At 44.7% G+C, this 23,718-nt stretch overlaps 1 protein-coding gene and 2 non-coding genes across 12 annotated transcripts in view; 1 reads left to right on the top strand and 2 right to left on the bottom strand.

Annotated features, from left to right (window-relative positions):
* EFCAB14 (EF-hand calcium binding domain 14) overlaps nucleotides 1-20,050 on the bottom strand; it is a 43,405-nt gene extending 23,355 nt beyond the window's left edge. For all 10 annotated transcript variants that reach the window (XR_014808406.1, XR_014808407.1, XM_021096709.2 and 7 more), the window contains exons 1-3: nucleotides 18,854-20,050; nucleotides 17,065-17,213; nucleotides 10,961-11,106 (exon numbers count right to left, since the gene is read on the bottom strand). Coding sequence is in view for 8 of the 10 variants with exons in the window: in XM_021096709.2 (XP_020952368.1) it covers nucleotides 10,961-11,106; nucleotides 17,065-17,213; nucleotides 18,854-19,035 (477 nt within the window). In the remaining 2 variants the exon portion in view is untranslated. The remainder of the gene's footprint in view (nucleotides 1-10,960; nucleotides 11,107-17,064; nucleotides 17,214-18,853) is intronic.
* Nucleotides 9,113-9,298, top strand: LOC146402996 (small nucleolar RNA SNORA73 family). The gene has a single exon (XR_014808711.1). It is a non-coding gene; the product is annotated as a small nucleolar RNA SNORA73 family (small nucleolar RNA).
* Nucleotides 20,051-21,274: 1,224 nt separating the features above from the next.
* On the bottom strand, nucleotides 21,275-21,381 carry LOC146402995 (U6 spliceosomal RNA). The gene has a single exon (XR_014808790.1). It is a non-coding gene; the product is annotated as a U6 spliceosomal RNA (small nuclear RNA).
* Nucleotides 21,382-23,718: the final 2,337 nt, after the last annotated feature.

The following is a 23,718-nucleotide window of genomic DNA, read 5'->3' as shown; positions in this document are numbered from 1 at the left end:
AAACTCAATAGCTCAACCAAAGCGCTACTTTGTACCCTGAAGGAGCTCAATAAATACCCACTGACTTTCTGGCTGACTGATAGACTGAATGCATTAAAACAGGAATTCAATCAAAATAAAAGGTATCTTCCCTTCTGCTATTTAGGGGTAGAATTCTAAATAGCTGGACTTCTCTTTTGAATGGGGACTGGCGGAACCTGTAAAATACTCAATTTCAGGCTGCAGAGATCATACTTTTTTTTTTTTTTTTTTTTTTGCCTTTTTAGGGCGGCACCCACAGCATACGGAGGTTCCCAGGCTAGGGGCTGAATCAGAGCTGTAGCCGCTGGCCTACGCCACAGCCACAGCAACGCAGGATCCCAGCCACATCTGTGACCTACACCACAGCTCATGGCAACGCTGGATCCTTAACCCACCGAGTGAGGCCAGGGATCAAACCCGAGTCCTCATGGATGCTAGTTGGGTTCGTTAACCGATGAGCCACGACAGGAACTCCCAACAGAGATCATGTTCTAATAATCTTACAATGTGGCTCAAAACTTAGTTCCACCCCGCCTTCCTGTCCCAAATTTGAGAATGAGGACACAGGTCTACCAACAGCAAGTACACTCACAGTGGACTCCGAGAAACCACAAAAATCCCTGAGCGCTTGTTACACACTTAATTAACCCTGTGGTAGGTAAGAGATGGATATAAGACAAAGTAAACCTGATCCCCTATTTTTTCTTCAACAAATGTCTGGCATATTCTCTGTGCCCGGGACTGCAGAGAAAGTGGCAAACAAGACCAAAGGTTCTGCTCTCTTGGAGCTTACATCCTAGTAGAAGGTGACAGAAGAACAAAGAAGAAAAGTATTAGATACTTGGTAATTACTTAGTAATTAAGCGCCACGTACAGAATTTAGGGAGAGCTCCTGGGATGAGCAGTAGTGTGTTCTGAACAAGGCAGTGCAGTGAGGAGCAGGGAACTCTTCTCCCGCTTCCCTTTTAGGAGGGATGTGTTCAGGTGCCTAAGATCATTTTCCTTTCATTCATTCCTGCAACACATATTTATCGAGCCCTGGTTTACACCAGTGGTGAACCACACAAACGTCAGTGATCTTTTGGTGTTTATGTTTTAGTGCAACGAGATGGGCAATTTTATGTAAGAAAAATGTTAGATAGTGGGATGCATTCATTAGAAGAAGAAAAAAATTTTTTCGGCTGTGCCTGTAGCATGTGGAAGTTCCTGGGTCAAGGATCAAACCTACACCACAGCAGCGACCCAGGCAGTCGCAATGACAATGCTGGATACTTAACCTAAGGGAGCTCCAGAAGAAAATCACTGATGAGCGACTGGGTAGCTACTTTAGATTGGACAGTCAAAGAAGGCCTCTATAAGGAGATGAAATTTAAACTGAGATCTCAATAATAAAGAATTAACCAGACAGAGATCAAAAGAAGTACATTTCAGGACAGAGGGAACTGCTAGGGCAAAGGTCCCAGTGTGGGAAAGACCTTGGCATATTTGAAGAATAGAAAGAAGGCCTGGGGGCAGGAGCACAAGAGAGTAAGAAAAGGAAAGGGAGGGGGGAAGGGGAGGGCTAGGAGTCGGTAGGTACCATTAAAGAAACAAGTATTAAAATGTGATAGTGGATAAAGTCTGAGAAAAGAATACATACGTAGGTTGAAAGGGACAGGCTTCATTGAAGTAGGACTCAGATCAGACTCTGATAGAGAAGTTACATATACATAGAAATAAATCAGGCATTCTTGCCAGGTTAGAAGGGTGAGTGTGGCATCAGGGACTAGGCAGGGAGCAACAGCCAGAAAAGGCCCAGGAATACTTTTCCTTCACAGCATTTCTCAAAGTGACCATGATTATTTATGAGCGTGATTTCTGATCAAGGTTTCTCTCCTCCTCTAGACTGTAAGCTCCACGTCATCAAGGACACATGTCTGCTTTGTTTTCCATAAAACACCTGGTGCAAAAAACAGTTGTCCACTAAGTATGTACCAAGTGAATGAATGGCTAAGAGTGAACACTGCGTGTCTGGGGGGAACACCGAGAAGGCTGGTCTAAGCAGAGGCAGGGGCTAGGAAGCAGCAGATAAGGCTGTGTGAGCAGGGAACTCATTTTCCTCGCTGGCAGTTTGGTGTAACAGCAATCACCTCATAGGGACGTGTGACGGTTTAAAAATACACCCACACATTCCTTGGCAGTCCTCCCTTCAAGAGACGGAAGCTGATGCCCTTTGCCTTGAGTGCGGCCTGCACTTAGTGACTCACTTTGGGTCCACAGAATAAAGTGGACCCAAGTGACAGTGGGCAACTGTGGAAACTAGGACATGAAGAGGCACCATCTTCCTCTTTGCCCTCTCTTGGAAAACCCACTGTGGGCAAGCCAGCTGCCACACTGTGAAAACACTCGAGCAGCCCCGGAGAAGCCCGTGTTGGGACACACTGAGGCTTCCTGCCAACAGCCATGTGAGAGAGGATCCTTCGTTCCCAGGTCAAGCCTTCAGATGATGCAGCCTGGCCTACATCTGAGCTGAAACCCTAGAGAGATCGGAGCCAGGGCAACTCAACTGAGCTGTTTCCAAGTTTCTGACCCAGAGAACCTGCGAGACGATAACTTTTTGTTGTTTTCTCATGAAGTTTCGGGACAAGTGTAACACAGCAACAGATGACTAATGCAGGCTATAAGGGTTAAATGATAGACATTAACTAGAGCTCTTAGCACAGCACCTGATACAAACAAAATGCCAAAGAAGGATTAGCTCTTAATACTGAAATTTAATAAGCACTTAAACAGGCGATTCTCCAGAAGTGCTCCAAACATTCAGACTAGTCTTCAATATTCTATTTAAAAATACAATGGGTGAGAAACCTCAGCCCCAGAGAGATCTTCTCAACAAACGCTAAGCCTTGTAAGAGTAGCAATTACATCAAGGAGGTTTTAACCCATGCCTTTAAATGAGTAATACTGAGTTTTGAGAAGCACATAAGGAAACAGGCATTCGCATGCAATGTTAATGGGAATGTAAACTGGAGAAGACTTGTTAGGTATCACCTAGAAGTAGGCCAAAATTTGAAATATTTATACCCTTTAATTCAGCAATTTTTTTTTTGGCTATAATAGCATACAAAAATCCCTGGGCCAGGGACAGGCCCTTGCCATGGCAGTGACAGTGCTGAATACTTAACTGCTAGGCAACCAGGGAACTCCTAAGTCAAAAATTTTATTTCTAGACATCTGTCCTCAAGATTACTTGCTTTATCAAAGAGAGTAAAATACTTCTGAATAAATCTAACTAAGGAGGTAAAAGACCTGTACTTAGAAAACTATAAGACACTGATAAAAGAAATTAAAGACGACCCACACAGATGGAAAGATATACTGTGTTCACGGACTGGAGGAATTAATAACACTGTTAAAATAACCATACTACCGAAGGCAGTCTACAGATTCAGTGCACTCTATATCAAAATACCAATGGTATTTTTCACAGGGCTAGAACAAATAATTCTAAAATTCGTATGGAAACACAAAGGACCCCAGATAGTCAAAGCAATCTTGAGAAAGAAGAACAAGACAAGAGAAACAAAAGCAAAAATAAACAAACGGGACTTCATCAAACTAAAATGCTTTTACACAGTGGAGGAAACTATCAACAAAACAAAAAGGGATCCTACTGAACGGCAGAGGGTATCTGCAAACGATATATCTGATGAGGGATTAATGTTCAAAATATACAAAAAGCTCATACAGCTCAACAGCAAAAAACAAACAACTGATTAAAAAATGGGCAGAGGAGTTCCTGTCGAGGCTCAGCGCTTCACGAACCCACCCAGTATCCATGAGGATGCAGGTTTGATCCCTGGCCTCGCTCAGTGGGTTAAGGATCTGGAGTTGCTCTGAGTGGTGGTGTAGGTCGCAGACGTGGCCCGGATCTGGCATTGTTGTGGCTGTGGCGTAGGCTGGTGGCTACAGCTCCAATTCAACCCCTAGCCTGGGAACTTCCATCTGCTGAGGGTACACAAACAACAACTACAACAACAACAAAAAGATAAAAAATGGGCAGAACAGAGTTCTTGTGTGGTGCACTGAGTTAAGGACCCAGCATTGTCACTGCAGTGGTTCAAGTTGCTGCTGTGGCACAGGTTGGTCCTCTAGGCCAGGAACTTCCACATGCCCCAGGCACAGCCAAAACCAAAACCAAACAAAAAATAAAAAATGGGCAGAGGATCTGAATAGACTTTTTCCCCCACAGAGACAGGTACATGAAAAGATGTTCCACACCACTAATGATCAGGGAAATGCAACTGAAAATCACAATGAATTTATCACCTCACACCTACCAGAATGGTTACTGTCAAAAAAGACAACAAATAACAAGTGTTGGCGAGGAAGCAGAAAAAAGGGACTCCTCCTGCACTGTTGCTGGGAATGTACATTGTGTAGCCGCTTTGGAAAACTGTACGAAGATTCCTCAAAGAAATAAAAATGGAACTATTACATGATCTGGCAATTCCATTCCTGGGTATTTATCTGAAGAAAATAAAACACTAAATAGAAAAGATAGATGCACCCCTATATTCACTGTAGTATTATTTATAACAGAAAAGATATGGATACAATCTGAGTGTCCATCAATCAAAAGATAAGTGGATAAAGTGTACACACACACACAAATATACACAGTGGAATATATCTCAGCCATAAAAAAGAAAAAAACCTTGCCATTTGTGACAACATGAATGGACCCAGAGGGTATCATGCTACACAAAATAAGACAGAGAAAGACAAACACTGTATGATATCACTTACATGTAGAATCTAAAAAACAGAACAAATGAACAAACATATCAAAACAGAAACAGAGTTACAGATACAGAAAACAAAACAGGTGGTTGCCAGAGGGGAGGGAGGTGGGGGAAGGAAAGAACCAAGTGAGGGAGATTAAGAGGCACAAACTTCTTCCTGCAGAAAAAATGACTGAGGGGAATGGAATGTAAGCGTGAGGAACAGCGTCAACAACAGTGCAACACCTTCGTATGGCCACACAAGTACCTAGAGAATCATGGTGACCATTTTGACAGGCACAGAAATATCAAAACACTGTGCTGACTAACAGGAACTTAGTGTTATGGGTCAATTATACTTCAAAAACAAACTAAAAAAAAAAAAGACAGAGACAGAGAGAGAGATCAGATTTGCGGTTCCCAGAGGTGGCGGGGGAGAGGGGGGGAACAGGAGGAAGGCAGTCAAAAGGTACAAACTTCTAGTCACAAGATAAATAAGTATTAGGGATGTAATGCACAACGTGCTAAGTTTAAGTAACCCTGCTGTATGTCATAGGTGAATGCGAAGAGAGTAAATCCGGGGAGTTCCCGTCGTGGCGCAGCAGAAACGAATCTGACTAGGATCCATGAGGATGAGGGTTCGATCCCTGGCCTCGTTCAGGGGGTTAAAGATCCGGTGTTGCCGTGAGCTGTGGTCACAGACACCGCTCAGATCTGGCGTTGCTGTGGCTGTGGGGTAGGCTGGCAGATGTAGCTCCGATTACACCCCCAGCCTGGGAACCTCCTTATGCTGCAGTGCCGCCCTAAAAAGACGGGGAAAAAAAAAAAAAAAAAAAAAAAGAGAGAGAGAGAAAGAGTAAATCCTAAGAGTTTCTATCACAAGGGAAAAAAATCCATTTTTGTCTATTTCTTTTTTTGTAATTACTCAATGAATTTTATTACATTTATAGTTGTACAACAATCCTCACAACCAAATTTTATAGCATTTCCATCCCAAACTCTATTTCTTTGTGTATCTACATGAGCTGCCGGATGTTCACTAACTGTACTGTGATAATCATTTCATGAAGTATGTACGGCAAATCATCATGCTGTAGACCTTAAACTTATACAGTGCTATATGTTAATTATATCTCAATAAAACTAGAAGAAAAAATAAATTTTAAAAAGATTAAGTGCATAATGTATGTGTAAGACTAATTACTGCTTTCTTATTTGTAAGAGCAAAACACTAGAAACAATCTAAATGTCTATCACTAAGGCTGTAGATATATAGTGAAGGAACAAAGGGATGTGTGGAATATAAACCTAGGAACTCCATTTAGTTACACACACACACACACACGCACGCTAACCCATAAGCTAATTCATATTAAAAGCTATTATGATTTCTGGAGTTTCCGTCGTTGTGCAGTGGTTAACGAATCCGACTAGGAACCATGAGGCTGCGGGTTCAATCCCTGCCCTTGCTCAGTGGGTTGAGGACCCGGTGTTGCCGTGAGCTGTGGTGTAGGTTGCAGATGTGGCTCGGATCCTGCGTTGCTGTGGCTCTGGTGCAGGCCGGCAGCTACAGCTCAGATTGGACCTCTAGCCTGGGAACCTCCATGTGCTGCGAGAGCGGCCCTAGAAACGGCAAAAAAAAAAAAAAAAAAAAGACAAAAAAAAAAGCTATTACGATTTTTTAAATGCTTATAAAGGGGCCTGGGAGAACACAAGCCAGAATACTGACAGTGAACAACCATGGGGACAGGGAGTGTGTGCCTATGTGTTGGGGGGCACATACAAAGAAGGGGAATTTTCTTGAGAGCTCTAGGTTTATTCAACTATTTAAATCTTACATAAGGATACAGTCACATGTTACTCATGAAATTTTAACTATGGGAGAGGAATAAACACATAGGAAAAAGACATCACAAAATTGGGGAAGGGGTGTGACAGGTTTCCTTGGTTGGCCCTTTCCTCCATGCCCTCACTGGGCCTTCCAAGACCATCGTAACATGCTCAGTCGTAAAGTACTTGGAGGGGCTCCCCCCAGTCCCAACATCAGGGCCCCAAAACACATACACAAGTGGCTCTACACCGACTTGATGGGCAAGGATAGGATATGATTATTCCAAACCCCTATCAATTATGTGGTTATCTTTTTCCACCTGAGGGACAACTCCTTCCACTGACAACTGGCCAGATCTTAAAGGGACAACAAGCTGTGTTCTGGGTGGAGACCTGGGTAGAAACTATTCTCCTAGGTACTGTACTGTCCCGATGCCAGTCAGAAGTTCCTCAAGAAAGATAATGGCTTCGCCAACGGCCAGTGTGCCTGGCTGGCAGCTGCCATTTCACTCCAAAGCAGAGGAGGACATGAAAGCCAAAGCAATGTAAGACGAGGTGCTGTGCCACTTCTCCCTGTGCTCCAATCACTCGAGGCCCAGGGTATCAGCCGCCCTCACTCAAAGAGTATGCTCTGGAGAGCTGACCAGCACTTAGGACTGCTGACTCTCTTATAAGAACTGGACCACACCCTGGTCACTAGGACTCAGCTACTGTCCCATAAACTGCAAAGCTGGATTCCATTTTTCAGAATTCCTCTCTTGGGTGAAATAATGCCTACATCTGTGGGAAACTACAGCAAAGTCGCATATGTTCATCAGAATAGAGAGATAAGGGGCACCCTCCCGTTACTGACACCTGGGACTGCCTTTAGAATGTCAGACCAGATTCAAGCACTATAGAACTTACCTCTAAAACCCACACACTGCAATTCAAAGAGTCTAAAAAGTTGAATTAAGGAGTTCCCGTCGTGGCTCAGTGGTTAACGAATCCAACTAGGAACCATGAGGTTGCGGGTTCCATCCCTGCCTCAGTCAGTGGGTTAAGGATCCGGCATTGTCGTGAGCTGTGGTGTAGGTGCAGACTCGGCTCGGATCTCGAGTTGCTGTGCCTTTAGCGTAGGGGGGTAGCTGCAGCTCCGATTCGATCCCTAGCCTGGGAACCTCCATATGCCGCAGGAGCGGCCCTCAAAAGGCCAAAAAAAAAAAAAAAAAAAAAAAAGTTGAATTAAGTATAAATAATTAAGAAAAAGCCCTACATTATGGCCAAAAGTTGAGTCATGAGTTTCATGAATGTTACATAACTTTTCATTAGTAAAATTAAATACAGCTACTATAGACCAGGTGCTTATTAAACCATTTTACACTTCTAAAGTCTGAAATGCTGCCCCCGCCCCGGGTTAAAGTTGAGTGTTCTTTAAGTAGCAAGCAAAGAGAGTTACTAAAACAGACAATCATCAGTGATGAATGATTAGGAGTCCTTGTAGGGACTTGACTTCACAACCTTTCAGCTTTATCTACTAAGCGCCTACTGTATCCTTCAGAGGAGGTACAGGTGGAAGACTGAAAAGCAAACAGCTCCTGCAACCTGCATATTCTGTTAGCACTGTCACACAGCTGCATGACCTGGGCAAACCACTGAGGCCCTCTGAGCCTCCCTTTTACTGTTTTACCTGTAAAATGGAGAAAGTCCCTCTTACTTCATGGAGCTGCAGAAGCAAAAAAGGTGCCCTCACATGTAATGCATCTAACAGTGGCCTGCATAAAGAAGGCATTTAATGAGTGGCAGTTATCATCTTAAGTGCCATCACCATCACTGAGCTCAAAGCTCAGAACACAATACACGACCTTCTAGAATAATTAGATGCCTCAGAATGGTAAACTCCATACCTGGCTACCACCAAGAACCCACAGTGTGTCCCACAGAGAGATGCTAATGATTTCTCAGCGCGTCACCGTGGTTTACTTTCACTTGACGTGCACTCTGGCCAAACTGTCCATTTGCTCTGTGAATACGAGCAAGGCCACAGTTTATCCTAGGAGTGAATACCTGCTTTTCACTTACTACCGAGAGTCCAAGGATAAATGCTAACTAGTAAATCCTAGGTGCTGCAACCCATCAATTACTTCATGAGTAATTTTAAAAAATGTACTGAGGAGTTCCTGTTTCGGCAGTGGAAACGAATCTGACTAGGAACCATGAGGTTGCGGGTTCGATCCCTGGCCTCGCTCCATGGGTTAAGGATCCAGTGTTGCCGTGAGCTGTGGTGTAGGTTGCAGACACGGCTCGGATCTGGCATTGCTGTGGCTGTGGCTGTGGCGTAGGCCGGTGGCTACAGCTCCGATTAGACCCCTAGCCTGGGAACCTCCATATGCCGCAGGTGTGGCCTTAAAAAGGACAGAAAAAGACACACACACACACACAAAATGAACTGAATAAAAAAATAAGCTATCATAAGGCAGCACAGTATTAAGGGCAAGTGACTGTTTTCATAAACTTCTCCAATGCGGATACCCTGGGAGGGCCAGGTGGCACAGGGGAGCACAGGGCTTCATCCTGTGACGTACTGTCCCTTCCCACAACGCTGGAGATGAAGCTGGACCTTGAGTCTGCATCAGCATATTCCTATGGCTTCTCAGAGTCCTGTGCACAATGACTGGGGGAGACAAATGCTGCAGCGAACAGCTCTCGAGCAATGCAGACCTAGGCTGATCCGAAGTGAGTGACTGGTTTTGCTGTACTGCTGGATTAAGCTCTTACCTGCTTTGTTTTACAGCAGTCCCTTGGGGTTCCAAAAACTTTGATTTGGGGAGAGAAGAGGAACCTCACCTAACTTCTCTGCAGTTAGTGCTTTGGGGTCCTTTATTTGCAGAGAGAGCTGACTAAGTCATACACTATTTTGGGGGGATAAGCCTGTATTGCTTGAAAATATTAAGTTTGGGTACAATATTTAACCCTGGAACTGTACCTTAACAACCAGCAGAGTAGTAGAATGTTCTGTTGCCCAGATGCCTATTAAAATTGACAAGGAATTCTGGAAGACACTTGAGTGTGGGCAGGTCTGTTGGGACAGTACAGTCTCATGACCTGGGAGGCCTAGAGGCCCTCTCAGGTTCCTACGAGCTAAAAACTTGTCATAATGACACTAAGACACTGGCCGTTTTTACCATTCTCAGGTGAGCCCTGGATTCGCTAACAAGTGGAAAGTGGGTGCCCATGCTGACCCATATGTCTCAATAAAGACATCGCGACAGTTTCTGAAGTGTTTGTGAATTATAGTAACTGACTATATACCAAAAAGGGGACCCTTCTATTTCAGGTACATACGTATATGTTTATGTTTTCCGGGTCATGATGGAAAACATTTCTTACTGTGGGTTCCAGGCAAAAGTCTGAAAGCCACAGCCCCGGGCCGTCGATCTTTGGTTTTAAGTGCTGAACTGTCCCACTCAAACTACTGCTGAAAGAAGAGGGTGGCTTCAAAGCATCGCGAGCACATCACTCCAGCACAGTGCTCCCTGGCACTGGCTGAATCTGAACTTCGAGGTTCCACTTTGAAGAAGAGAACACCCTCTTAGCACAACAGGGATGGCGCATCTATTTTTAAGCACTCTGGGTATACTCGAGTTTTCTTTTCAGTGCACGTGTCTTTCTTAACTGAACTGCAGAAACTGAAGATAGGGGCTGAGTTACCAAGTGGTGACTGCAGCACCACGTACATATCAGGTGCTCCATCAACATCCTTTGAATCTGCTCTTTTCCTCTGGCAGAGCCCCTCTTTCACAATCAATGTGCGATGTGGCTAATTTAGGGACTGGAAAAGTTTTGGCTCTAGGCCTGCTTGCCTGGTCAAGGTATTCCACCAACTCTGCCATTTCCTCCTATGCTATTCTAGAATAATTATTACCTGCTGACAGTTCCCAGATTTGTTTTAGTATGGCATATAGCACTACACTCCATGGCTGCGTCTGTTCAGTTTTTACATGCTATTGAACGAAATAAGCTCTCATTAATGAGTAAAAACAAGCTATAAAATTTTCTTGGGGGTTAGATGACACTGTGTTTAAATTTAATATCTACACTGCTCTAGGGAATTTCTAACTCTCTCTAAACTGCTCTAATGGGTAAAACTCTGTTCCTCTGCAGAAAGGGTTAACATTTTGAATATTTGGAAATACTTAACTATCACCTATTTTACCAGAATTTAATGTGTTGGGATCACAATATGCAAAACACCATTTCAAAAAGTAAAACAACCTAAAGTGAATTCCCTATATTTATAGATACATGCTTAACAGACACATGAAATATTCACAGCTTACACAGAAATAAAATCACATTTTTGCTACCTGCTTATTCATTTCTGTGATGTTTATCCAGACTTTGTTCAAGCCCAGCTCTCCAGATTCAATCTTCTCAAGCCGTTTCTGTTTGCTGAGTAGTTCTTCATTAAGTTTGGGAATTTCTTGGAATGAGCTTTTCTGATTAGATTCCACTAAAAGCAAAAATAAGAACAAACATAAACAGCCATACAGTTCCCTCATGTCTCCAAGAGGAAAAAATGATCAGACAGCAGGAAAGAAGATAGATTAATAAAAGTTAATTCTGGGAGGAAAATGACCGAATTCATATGTGCCAACCTCACTGTTCTTTTATTTATGTAAATATCTATCTTTAACACCAAAGCTTTAACTGGGGCATTTCACTACTGGCAACACAACTTTTAAAAGTCAGGGAGCTAAAAATGTTAAAAACAACATCAGCAGAGTTGGATCTGAATTTCAACTCTGTAACTTACTATCTTAAGCAAATTACTCAAAATTCTTTGAGCTGTTTCCTCATGTGTAATACAGAGATAATCCTAACCAACTTCTGAAGGATGTTTTAAGTGAAAGGATGGCTGTAAAGCACTACACACAGCTGCCAGGCATTCAACAAGTGATAAATAAATGTTAAGTACTAACCGGCTCAATTAAGGCGCTATATGATTGGTCAATGAAGATTTATAAACTTTACTCCACTAATGCTCCAGGTGACAGCCGAAGTTATATCTCTAACTGTTTAAATCTATTTTTTTTTTCTATTTCAAATAGAAAAGTAGTGTTATGAGAATTAAGATTTTAAATCTTTTTCATAAACAGCAAATGGTGTTTTCTTTCTTTCTTTCTTTTTTTTTTGTCTTTCTGTCCTTTTTAGAGCTGCACCTGCAGCATACGGAAGTTCCCAGGCTAGGGATCCAATCGGAGCTGTGGCTGCCAGCCTATGCCACAGCCATAGCAACGCAGGAACTGAGCCATGTCTGCAACCTACACCACAGCTCACGGCAACGCCGGATCCTTAACCCACTGAGCAAGGCCAGGGGTCAAACCCACAACCTCATGATTCCTAGTCAGATTCATTTCTGCTGCGCCACAACGGGAACTCCAAACAGTGTTTTCTTAACCCGAAAGCTAAAGGTGAAATAGACAATAAAGGAAAATGTTAGGTGGAGTGTAGGATATTATTTGGCTTTTCTTTTGGGAAACAACATCTAGGAAGTTGACAGGTTTGCTAGCCTGAAGGCAGAGGCCTGAAAGTGCTTTCTCTTCTTTCTTTACAGAGTGTTTTTTCTGTTTCATAGCAGATAAAATACTGATAATGACGAGGCCTCCAGAGTAAAACCTACATCCTTCTTTTAAAGCCACAGACTTATCTGATGAGCTATGGTATGTATTCTTTAAAACCAAAAACTAGCATAAAGGACAGATAGTTTACAATTTACTAAAATGTACATTCTAGGACTTTTTTTTGGTTCATTTCTGCATGGTCAGCATTTAGAATACACCGGACACATTTCAGTAATTATTACTAACTGAATAAATCTGGCCTCTGTTTACCTCCCAACCATACTTCTCCTCACCATAGTTACTTCATTCTACTTTCTAGCCAAGCTGATTTTCTTGACACACCAACCTCCTGAAGCCTTCGTGACTACACGCACTATTCTTTCTGCCTCGATGCCCTTAGCCTGCCCCTTCTTCATTTCTGCCACCTTAGCCCAGGTCATTCCTTTCCAGACTCAGCACAATAGCTGCCCCCACCTTGCACCACCATCACCTCTTGACCACTCCAGACTCCATGAAGCACAGAACACACTGCGCTGTAATCGCTTACTTGTCTGTCTCCTTTACCAGACTGACGGAGAGCTACCTGAGAACAGGGACCTGGTCTGATGTGGTCATGTGTTCCCAGGGCCCAGCACAGTCCCAGGTACAAAGAAGCAAAATCAACTGCTTGTCTAGTGAAATGATTGTCGGGTATGAAATGCAGTTTATGGTATCCTATTAACTTAGACAAAGAAAACAAACAAGTTCAACAACAACAAAAATCCCCTTAAAAACTGGGGTGGTGGTGGTATCCTCACCGTAAGAAAACCCCTCACTAGCTGAAAATTCAGAATTATTAAAAGAAATTAGATATTTCTGTTCACTTTTCAAAATATGTACCAAAGGATTTCTTTATAAATAGACTTCACTAAGTGCTTTTAATGTAACATTTGATTTACACAGTTTATAGGAATACATCCAGCTTATGCAGTAACAATATTTTACCCGTCAGTCTAAATTAACGTAGCACTTAGCATTTCACTGAATTTCATACACACATTCAGTTAGGTTATAAAGATAAATGTATCCCACACATGCCTGCCATTCTCAAGTGATCAAACATCCCAAGGTAGGGGGAGAGTCTCTCTCTTTCTTGTAATCTATACGATTTAAGTAGAAGAGGAAGTAAGACAAACACATAAATAACTTGGATTAAAATTATTAACTAATAAACCTATAAATCTGGCAAGCCCTGAAAACACTCTGGATCCCAATGACTGTATGAGTCAAGAGGGGATTATATTCATTATCTGATTTGGGGGGGTTTTTAGGAGAGATAAGTCAAGGTACTCTGATTACATAGATGGAAGGAAGTGTAGTAAATAAAAACTTATGATTACCAATTCATGGTCTTTCAACATGGAAAGCAATTCATTTAAAATTTAGTACAGTAATACACAAAAGAACTTACCTAGCTCTTTCCTTAATTTTTAAGATCAGGAAGTAGGGATTTCTGTATGTACCTTTTGAATGTGGACAGCAATATTGTATATATGTCTTTATAGTTTGCAATAAAATTGTACGCAATTACTCATCTTATTATTGAGCACCTACTATGCGCCCAGCCCTTGTACTTGGTTCTAGGGCACACAAAAGACCCTGAAGCTCTCAGTCTAGTGGACAGCAAGGTGTTGCCGCGGAATAACTACAGAGCATGACAGATGTTATGGTAGAGGAGTGCCCAAAGCGCTTGAGGAGTACAAATACGTCTTTATGTTTTGTGGAGGGAAAATGAAGGCTCAGAAGAATAAGTGACTTGACTATATTTTATAGCTGGTGATGAGCAGGTCAGGATTCAACAGTCAAACCTTCTGCTTCTAGGACCAGCATTCTTTCTGGTATACTTCAGCTGTCACGGACTGCTTATATTCTAACGGCCTCATTAGCAAGAGGCCATTTCTTTTTTTTTTGTCTTTTTCTAGGGCTGCACCCACAGCATATAGAGGTTCCCAGGCTAGGGGTCTAATTGGAACTGTAGCCATGGGCCTATGCCAGAGCCACAGCAACACCAGATCCAAGGTTCATCTGCGACCTACACCACAGCTCACAGCAACGCCAGATCCTTAACCCACTCAGTGAGGCCAGGGATTGAACACACAACCTTGTGGTTCCTAGTCAGATCTGTTAACCCCTGAGCCACGGCAGGAACTCCATCAAGGCCATTTTTAAGCTCTGTACTAAATGACCAAACTGCTACTTTGCCTGGATCACCACTCTAGCCTTGTGCGCTAGGAGGGATGGTTGGGAATAGATAATAATCTTCTTTAGATCAACGGTGGAGGTGTTTTGGTGTGGTCGGTTCTAGAAAAGAATACTGAGCAGTGAGTTTCAGGGGCAATCAGCACTTTCAGCTTAAAGATCAAGTTACTCCTTGGACACAAGGGAAATCACCAAGCCTATCTGCTTTGCTTTCTGTTCAGATATTTCAGCAATCCTGCTTCCCTTCCTCACATGTGTCGTGGAGAGTTTACTGAAATAAAGAACACGGGGCTCTGAGGATTTCACAAAGGTATTTAAGCCGGACCAAAGGTGGTCTTGATTTCTACTGTCCTCTTGAAAAACAAGAAATAAACTTACTGAAATACATTTAAAGTAGAAGCATAATTCAAACAAAGATTGTTTTAGTTGAACAAGATTAACTCATTTAGCCAAGAGAATGATTTTTACCAAAAACTCTTGCCAGGAGGTCTCAATGGTTCAGCCATTCAGACTGACTTATGCCCCCGGCCCCTACCCCTATCCTCCAGGAAGGGGACGTCTTGCTTTAGACATTCCCGGTGCTGGCATTTCTACTGTGGCAAACCAAAGCTCACGGAGTGGCTGGACTGACGATTCTGAATGTGCTTCATTCAGTCGGCTGACAAATGCAGTCAGGTTCCTGGGGAAGGTTCGGTGGTAGAAAGCAGGTCTCACAGTCCAGGGGACAGCTCCTGGCACCTCCTGGATATAGTATTTCCAGGGATTGGTATTAATAAGTTCTCAATAAATGTCTGTTGACTGGCGTCAGGTCTACTACATGTACATACTTCAAATACGCATTTCTTTTTAAAAAATGTTCAAAAATTTTATGGCTGCAACCGCAGCATACAGACGTTGCCAGGCCAGGGACTGAATCTGAGCTGCAGCTGTGACCTGTGCCACAGCTGTGACAACACCAGTCCCTTAACCCACTGCATTGGGCCAGGGCACAAACCTGTACCTCTGCAGTGACCCAAGCCGCTATAGTAGGCTTCTCAACCCACTGAGCCATGGTGGGAACTCCCAAATACAAATTTCTAAACAAAGAAACTTCCTGAAAATGAAAAGATCAGTTAAGATATAAATTACACTGGTGTCCTGAAAACCCAGGTACAGAACAGTCCAAAAAATGAATCCCTAGAAGGCAGAACTGAGCAATGTTTTGAAATATATGAATTAATAACTGCTGTGTGTGACCACAAGCTACAGCACAAACGGAGGAGGCCCAACTAGTTACAGAGACAGTGGCACAGACAGATGTCATCAGTGGCTATTTATGGTTAAGCGCTGCTTTGCAGAACGTCACTCCTAAGTCACGCTTACTACTTACCAAGAAAACACCGGACTTAAAAACGCCTTGTAATACTTCTAAGGACAATATCAAGAGGGAAAATAACTGGAATACAAATTCCATTCTTTCTTACACTGTACTCTGGCCCTAGCAGTTGATAAAACATATAGGTCAGGATGATGCTGGCAGGGAATTGTGGCCTGCCCAATCCCTTTCCCTGAATCAGGAGCTCAGGAGACAACCAACGTCAGTATTTCAGTGTTTTCTTTTTAAAGTAGCATCACTAGAAACATGATTAACACACCCACTAAGGATTAGCTGTCCTTAGGTCAGGTTTGGAACGTAAATAACTGCAGGCAGCAAAGAGAAGCCGGGGTGAAAGAAAGCTTAGGATCTCCTAAGGCTTAAGATGGGAAGTAAGGAAACAACTCTAATTCCAGTTCTGGGGCCAGGTTTCTTCATGACCTTGAGAAAGCCTGGTGGTCAGTTTCCTGGCATGTTAACCGTTGCTCAAGATAGGGTGCTTGTGATCAACTTGAAACTGGTTCCTTAGTTTAGAAAATTAACCCTTGAAACCCAGAACCAAAGATCTCAGTGTTGCTAAAGGAAGATCTTTAGGTTGAAACTGGTTGTAGCTACCACGCAAACACACTTTTCAGAAAAAGGGCTCTGGATGTGCAAAATGCAACTTGACAATTTAAAAACAGAAAGATCTTCTACTCAAAACAAGTCTCTTAAACTCTTAAACATTCATGAAACAAGTATGTAATTGTGTCTTGACACACAGTAAGCAGTCCACACATGCTGGCTAGCATTATTAGCGTTGCTCAGACCTAGGTTTCTGTAAGTTTTTAAGGAGGAAACTGTCTGACAGACACTCCCGTATTCTTTCTCAAAGGGCCCTGTGAGGGAGGAAGGAAACAGCCCAGGGTCACTGTTGCCGCTTTACAGCTGTGGACTCTCACGTGGCAACAGGTGGAGGTTGACCAAGGTTCTAGAGCCCAGGACCTTAGCCAGCCCCTCCCTTCTGCACTCTAAGTGTTGACTGCAATGCTATTTGTCCTAATGGTGCATAAGCACTGTTTTTGTTTGTTTGTGGATTTAAAAATGAGTAACTGTTACTGCATTCAAGCTGACAACGAAGAAGAAGTGTAACAATGCTTAAAGGAACATATAGTTGCTTTATCAGAGTGGACAAAACTCTTAATTCATTGTGGTTCAATTTGTCCTACAACCTGGAAGAGTCCACAATTACACATTGAAAAGGGTGACCACTTACTTGTTCTAAATTTTTCCTTGAGGGCATCCAGGTCCTCCTTCAGAGCAACTTGCATCCACACCAAGCCAACGCAGGCCATGACACAGGCGGCGAGGATGACAAAAGCACAGAGGGGATAACAGATCTTGCAGCATCGTAAATAGTCTCCCCTGATCATAAGAACAAATTCAACCAGAAGTGCAAAAGTGATTATGAATGCCGTTTTATTCGAAATAGCATACATGTGTGGCCATGCACTTACCTTCTCTAATGAATAACCAGCTGGTTTACCAGGGAACATAATGTAACAGACTTAAACCTGAATAGCAGGCTGAGAGTGACTAATAATATCGCCTAGGAAGAGTTCATATACTGGGGACAAAGGTTTCAAACTTCGCCTGAACCAGAGGGAGTTCCTGTGAGCTACAGGAGGCACCCGTGGGCACTGCAGCTCACTGCTATCATCATCAGTGCAGGTCTCTGGAAACGGCTCAGGTCAGGGAAGCGTAGAGACCAGCTGCTCTGCCCTTCCGTCCCTGAACTATAATTCGCTCATCTCGCTCTTTCTCCCAAGTACATATTCACTCCAGAGGAACTTGCTTCCGCTTATAGAAACTCTACAAACTTCTGAGCAAGTTTAACTGCAACTCGAATGAAAAAATTACAACAGCACATTTAAGTGGACACCCAGTACGCTGCAGCTTATTGGCTCAGAAGGAAGGAAACATAGGAGGGGGTTAAATTTCACACCCAACTTCAATCTCCATTCAAGATCTGAACTAACCCAACAAGGTAACTAGTCCAGTTTACTATTCTACTTCATCAGCTCTCTCTCTCTCTCTTTTTGGGGGATGGGGTGGGGTGGGGCTGAGCCCAGGGCATGGGGAAGTTCCCGGGCCAGAGACTGAACCCAAGCCACAGCAGGGACAGCACCTGACTCCTCAACCACTAGGCCACCAGGGAACTCCTACTTCATTGGATCTTCACAGCCCAAACCTAGGATTGCCCTGAACAACCGCATCTCGCAAAGGTCATTAGAAACCAAACTCTGCCTTTAACAAAATAAAAGGACACAGCCCCTCGAAACAAGCAAACCTCAAACAGAGGATTCAATCTCTTTTAGCACTCCGAATTTCTGCCTAGCCCCTGCTTCCACATCCTCAGAATACTGTTTTCATGTGCTCCTTGGAAGAGGCCCTTCAGCCCTTCAGCCCTTCCTACCCTAACTCCCCAAACCCACATCCTTGTTCTCACTACGGGATCTGTCTAGTGGCTGCACAGCTAAAAGTGGTCTGAGAAAAAGCTGCCTCTTTTTTTTGTCCCCCACCCTCCACTACCCTCAAGGCTCACACTTTCCACAGGATGTCCTTCACCATATTCCCCCATCACCGAGATTCAGACCCGTCAAGAGTGCAAAAAATAATCTGCAGTCCTAAGACCCCCGTCTCTCCTACGCTTAAGCAGAAGGCCTGGTCCCCCAAGTTCCTCTGGTCTCTGTCCCTATTCTTGGCTTCTTTGCTACTCCCACTTTGGTCTCTCTGGGCTCTTGGCTCATTCCCCAAGTCCACTGTCTACCCTAGATTCAGAGCTCTCTTTTGTACACTCAGAGACAGATCTCTAACTTATCCTTCATCCAGAACCTGAACTCACCTTCTCCCTAATAGCTTTTCTGCCTCTGTGCCTTCCAAGGTCTACGTGCTTTTTAAAAATTTTTCTTAAGAACTTCCTTCTCCCTCCCTTTAATTTGCCCCCTTGGTCGTGTTGGGAGATACCTTTTCCCCATTCCACCTCTGTGCACTGCATTACTCACTTGACAAAGCGAGAGCGATTTCCAGCTACACCAAACTCCTCTTCCTCCTCTGAGCTGGACTCAGAGTCTGAGTCGGGAGGCTCGGTGCGAAGCAGGCGGTGGCCTGAGCCTTTCTTGGGCTTCTTTCTCCGGCTATCCCCAGCCAAGCCGATCAATGCATTGAGCTCTTTGCGCTTTTTCATCTTCTTGTGTGGGGTGAGTGGGGCACCCACTCCTGAGCTGCCAGGTTCGTACCCGATGCCCAATTCTCTCGATGCCTTGGAGCTGCCTTCCAGGGTGGGGAATTCTGGGCCAGAGCCCCTCTGGTCACTCCCACCCAGGGGTGGGACTGACCAGATCCGCTGGGGACTAGAGACTGGAGCCCAGAGGAAACTGGAACTCAGATGGATGGCTGGGGGAAGTCACGTAAAGACGTCCTGGGGGCTGGTGATCAAAATGGATAAAGCCCTGGGCATGGAGTGTCAATTAGTTGAGGGTGTTTAGGAGAGGTAACCTTTGTCTCCCAAGGGGGATAAAAAGTCAAGAACGAGAGATTCTCAGCCCTGGTCAGTAGATAATACTAATAAGGGTGCTTCAGGAGCTGGGGAAGGACACGCGGACGGGTGTTCTGGTCTTCCGGGGCAAGATTTCCAGTGGAAAGGGAAAGAAACTTGCTTTTGAATGGGAGAAGAGGAGGAGGTGCAGAGCGAGACAGTGGGGTCGCACTGGTCCCTTCCTGGCTGGCAGCAGGAGGGGGCTCCCAGCCACTGCAACCCGGACACAGGAAACGCTCGGGGCTGAGAGATCACCGATCTCCGGCCTCCGTCCTGAGCTTGAAGGGAGCCGGAGGCCGAGGAAGATCCAGAGCTCTTGTTTGCAGGGCTCAGCCTCAGAGGAACCAGTCCCGCGCCTGAGGAGACCCCAGCCCTGGTGTCTGGGCCTGGGGGCAGGTCAAGAGGGGCGTCAGCGGCTCAGCCCACCTGAAGCGCTCCCGCCGAGTTTGAGGTATTCCGGCACCGGCGACTTTCGGCAACTCAAACGCGCCGCCTCCACTGCAGCCGCGACTCCGGTCCCCGCTTCGGCTCCGGACGCAGCTGCTCCTGACTCGCTGGTGGCGGCGGCGGAGGCGGCGGCGGCGGAGGCGGCGGCCGCGGGGTCCAGACCCGGGCCATCGCTCCAACCCCAGCTCACTTCCCCTTTGGCAGCGGTGCCAGCACCGCCTGCCAGTAAGGCGCGCTCCCATTGGCCGCAGGTTCGGTGACGTAACACCGGGCGCGCGAGGGGCGATGGGGAGGCGGGGCGTTAAAGGGCCCAGGCTCCTGCGCGGGTAGGTCCCGCCTGCTAGTTGGGGAGGTCCTACCCGCAGAAAAGCCCTCGGGGATTTATCGCTCACTGTACTTCGGGAGTGTTCGGTTGCAGGAGGCGCAGGGGCGGTTCAGGCGAAGCTCCCAGCTGCTCCACCTGCTTAGGAAGTTCATCGGCCTCTCCGACCGCCAGCTGTGAACTGGGCTAACCCAGCTTAGACGTCCCAACCCTCTGGCTCGCATGTTGTTTATTAAAGGTTTAGGCATGTTACAGATTAATGACCCGGTTGAACACGTCCATTCATTCATTGCGTAAATATTTATTGAGAGTTTACCACGTGTCAGGAGCAATTCTACTGCTGAGGATACAGCAATGAACAAAATAACCACTTGCTTAGGGTTGCCAGATTTAGCAAATAAAAATACCAGACATCCAGTAAAGTGCCAACCCTAATCCTACAGTTTACACTGCAGTGGGGGGAGAGCAGCGACATATTAAATGTCAGGAGGTGATAAATATTATGGGGGAAATTGAAATATGATAAGGGGACAGGGAGTGCCTCTGTGATAAGAGGACCTTTGGTTTGAGACTGAGAGGCTGCGAGGGAGTGAGTTGTGCAATGGCCAGGAGGAAAAAGTGACCTGGAAGACCTGGTGTGGCTGGACCTGAAGGGCAAGAGGAGCAGGATGGGAAATGAGGTCGGATAAGCATCAGGGGCCCGATCATGCAGGGCCTTATGGACCACTGTGAGAACTTTGGGAAACCACTGGTGCTTTAAGCTCTGGTTTAGCATTTATGTATGTATTTATTTATTTACTTATTTATTCAATTTTTCAAAGTTTTTTTGAAGTATGGTTGATTTACAATGTTGATAATCTCTGCTGTATAATAAAGTGATTCAGTTATACATATACACACATCCGTACTTTTTCAGATTCTTTTCCCATATAGATTATCACAGAGTATTGGGTAGAGTTCCCCGGGCTATACAGCAGGTCCCCGTTGGCCAATTATTCCATATGCTGCTGTGTGGGATATGCCAATCCCGAACCCCCAGGACAGTCCTTCTCCCCACCCGTCCCTTTGGTAACCATAAGTTTGTTGTCAAAGTTTGTGAATCTGTTTCTGTTCTGCAGAACAAATATGGAATGCCTCACGAATTTGCATGTCATCCCTACGCAGGGGACATGCAAATCTTCTCGGTGTTGTTCCAATGTTTGTATATGTGCTGCTAAAGGGAGCCCTGGCTTAGATTTTAAAATGATCACTCTAGCTACTGTGTGGGAAAGAGAATTGGAGGAGAGTGAGGGAAGGATAAAGATGCTGGCAGTAGTGGAGATGGTGAGCATTCTGAAAGCTTCTTGAAGACAGAGCTAATTGGATTTCCCACTGTGGTGCAGTGGGTTAAGAATCCAACAACAGTGACCGGGTCGCTGTGAAGGTATGAGTTTGATCTCTGGCTCAGCACAATGGCTTAAGGATGTGGCATTGCTGCAGCTGTGGTATAAGTGGCATTTCCAGCCCTGAGTCAGTCCCTGGCCTGGGAACTTCCATATGCCACAGGTGCATCCATGAAAAAAAAAAAAAAAAAAAGAGCTAACAATATTTACTGCAAAAAAAGAGAAGGATCTTAGGGTGGAACCACCAGCAGAACCACTGGAGGAAAGGCATTGCTGTTTCCTGAGATGAAGGAGAGCAGATCTGGGGCAAGCTTGAGAAGCCAATTCAATATTCCTTTTTTTTTTTTTTTTCCTTTTTGTCTTTTCTAGGGCCGCACCTGCGGCATATGGAGCTTCCCAGGCTAGGGGTCTAATCGGAGCTGTAGCTGCCGGTCTACACCACAGCCACAGCAACACCAGATCTGAGTCACATCTTCGACCTACACCACAGCTCATGGCATCGCCGGATCCTTAACCCAGTGAGCATCGAGGTCAGGGATCGAACCTGCAACCTCATGGTTCCTAGTCGGATTCGTTAACCACTGAGCCATGACGGGAACTCCCAATTCATTATTCAAATGGACTGTTTGATACATCTATCTGGAGTTCTGGGTAGAGGTTGGGGCCTGAAATATAAATCTGAGAGTCATCAGATGCAGATGGCATTTAAAGGAAAGTGCTTTGAACTACTTGGAAAAAAGTCATGTAGAGTAATTATTATAGTCACATTCGTATTGTGGCATATGAATCTTTGTCTAGGGATACCTATCCAAAGTCTGGACCTCTCTCTTATTTATCTTTGTGTGTCTAGAGCTGCAGGTAGATGATCTGATATATATGTGATATATGTGGTGCCGAGTTATACAGAGGTATGAGTGGAGTTTTGGAATCAAGAGAACTCGGATGAAATCATGCCTTGAACATTGACTAGCTCTGTCAGCGTGGAAGCCATTCAAATTCTCCGCGTTTCAGTTTTCCCCTCTGCAAAATGAGGATTAACATCTATTTCTCAGGACAGACAAATGAGAAGATGCTTGCGAAAGTGTTTTTTTTTTTTTTTTTTTTTTTTGTCTTTTGTCTTTTTGTTGTTGTTGTTGTTGTTGCTATTTCTTGGGCCGCTCCCGCGGCATATGGAGGTTCCCAGGCTAGGGGTTGAATTGGAGCTGTAGCCACTGGCCTACGCCAGAGCCACAGCAACGTGGGATCCGAGCCGCGTCTGCAACCTACACCACAGCTCACGGCAACGCCGGATCGTTAACCCACTGAGCAAGGGCAGGGACCGAACTTGCAACCTCATGGTTCCTAGTCGGATTCGTTAACCACTGCGCCACGACGGGAACTCCTTTTTTTTTTTTTTTTTTTTTTTTTTTTTTTTTTTTGCGAAAGTGTTTTTGAAACCCCCAAATGAGGTGCAGTTATTTTGTTTTTTGTGGGGTTTTTTTTTTTTGGTCTCCTTTTGTTTCTAGAGCTATGCCGCCCAATACCGTAGTCACTAGCCACATATAACAATTTAAATTTACATTTAGCTTAATTAAAATTAAATTGAAAGGGAGTTCCTGATGTGGCACAGCAGAAGCGAATCTAACTTGTGACCATGAGGTTGTGGGTTTGATCCCTGGCTCACTCAGTGGGTTAAGGATCCAGTGTAGCAGTGAGCTGTGGTATAGGCTGCAGAGGCGGCTCAGATCCTGTGTCGCTGTGGCTGTGGGGTAGGCCTGTGGCTACAGCTCCAATTTGACCTCTAGCCTGGGAACCTCCATGTGCCTTGGGTATGGTCTTAAAAAGAAAAAAAAAAAATTTACATTAAATTCACGGTTTAAATGAGTTCCCCAGTCTCACTGGCCACTGTGCTCCTTAACCACATGTGGCTAGTGTTTATTGGGCAGCAGATAACGGAACACTTCCATCATATAGAAAGTTGTATTGGACAAGTGCACTGGTACCTCCCTGAAGGTCTGGGGATAGACAGGAGACGGTCTCCATTTCAGGAACCATTTCACAAACACATTCTGTGGTCAAAAGAAGCTCCAGGCAAGAGGGGTCACCTGGTCCAGGGCCCTCCCATGTTGTGGATGTCACATGGTCACCAAGGGAACTGGGGCCTGAGGAGCTCAGGGGAGTGAGGTGGGACTGAGGAAGTGT

Source organism: Sus scrofa, chromosome 6, assembly GCF_054392235.1.
Source record: "Sus scrofa isolate SSC_HxYL_T2T_F1_AM1 chromosome 6, Sscrofa_HxYL_maternal_Yorkshire_Landrace_v2.0, whole genome shotgun sequence".
Classification (NCBI taxonomy): Eukaryota; Metazoa; Chordata; class Mammalia; order Artiodactyla; family Suidae; genus Sus; species Sus scrofa.
The sequence above is the reverse complement of the archived record's forward strand: the minus strand, read 5'-3'. Positions and strand labels throughout refer to the sequence as shown.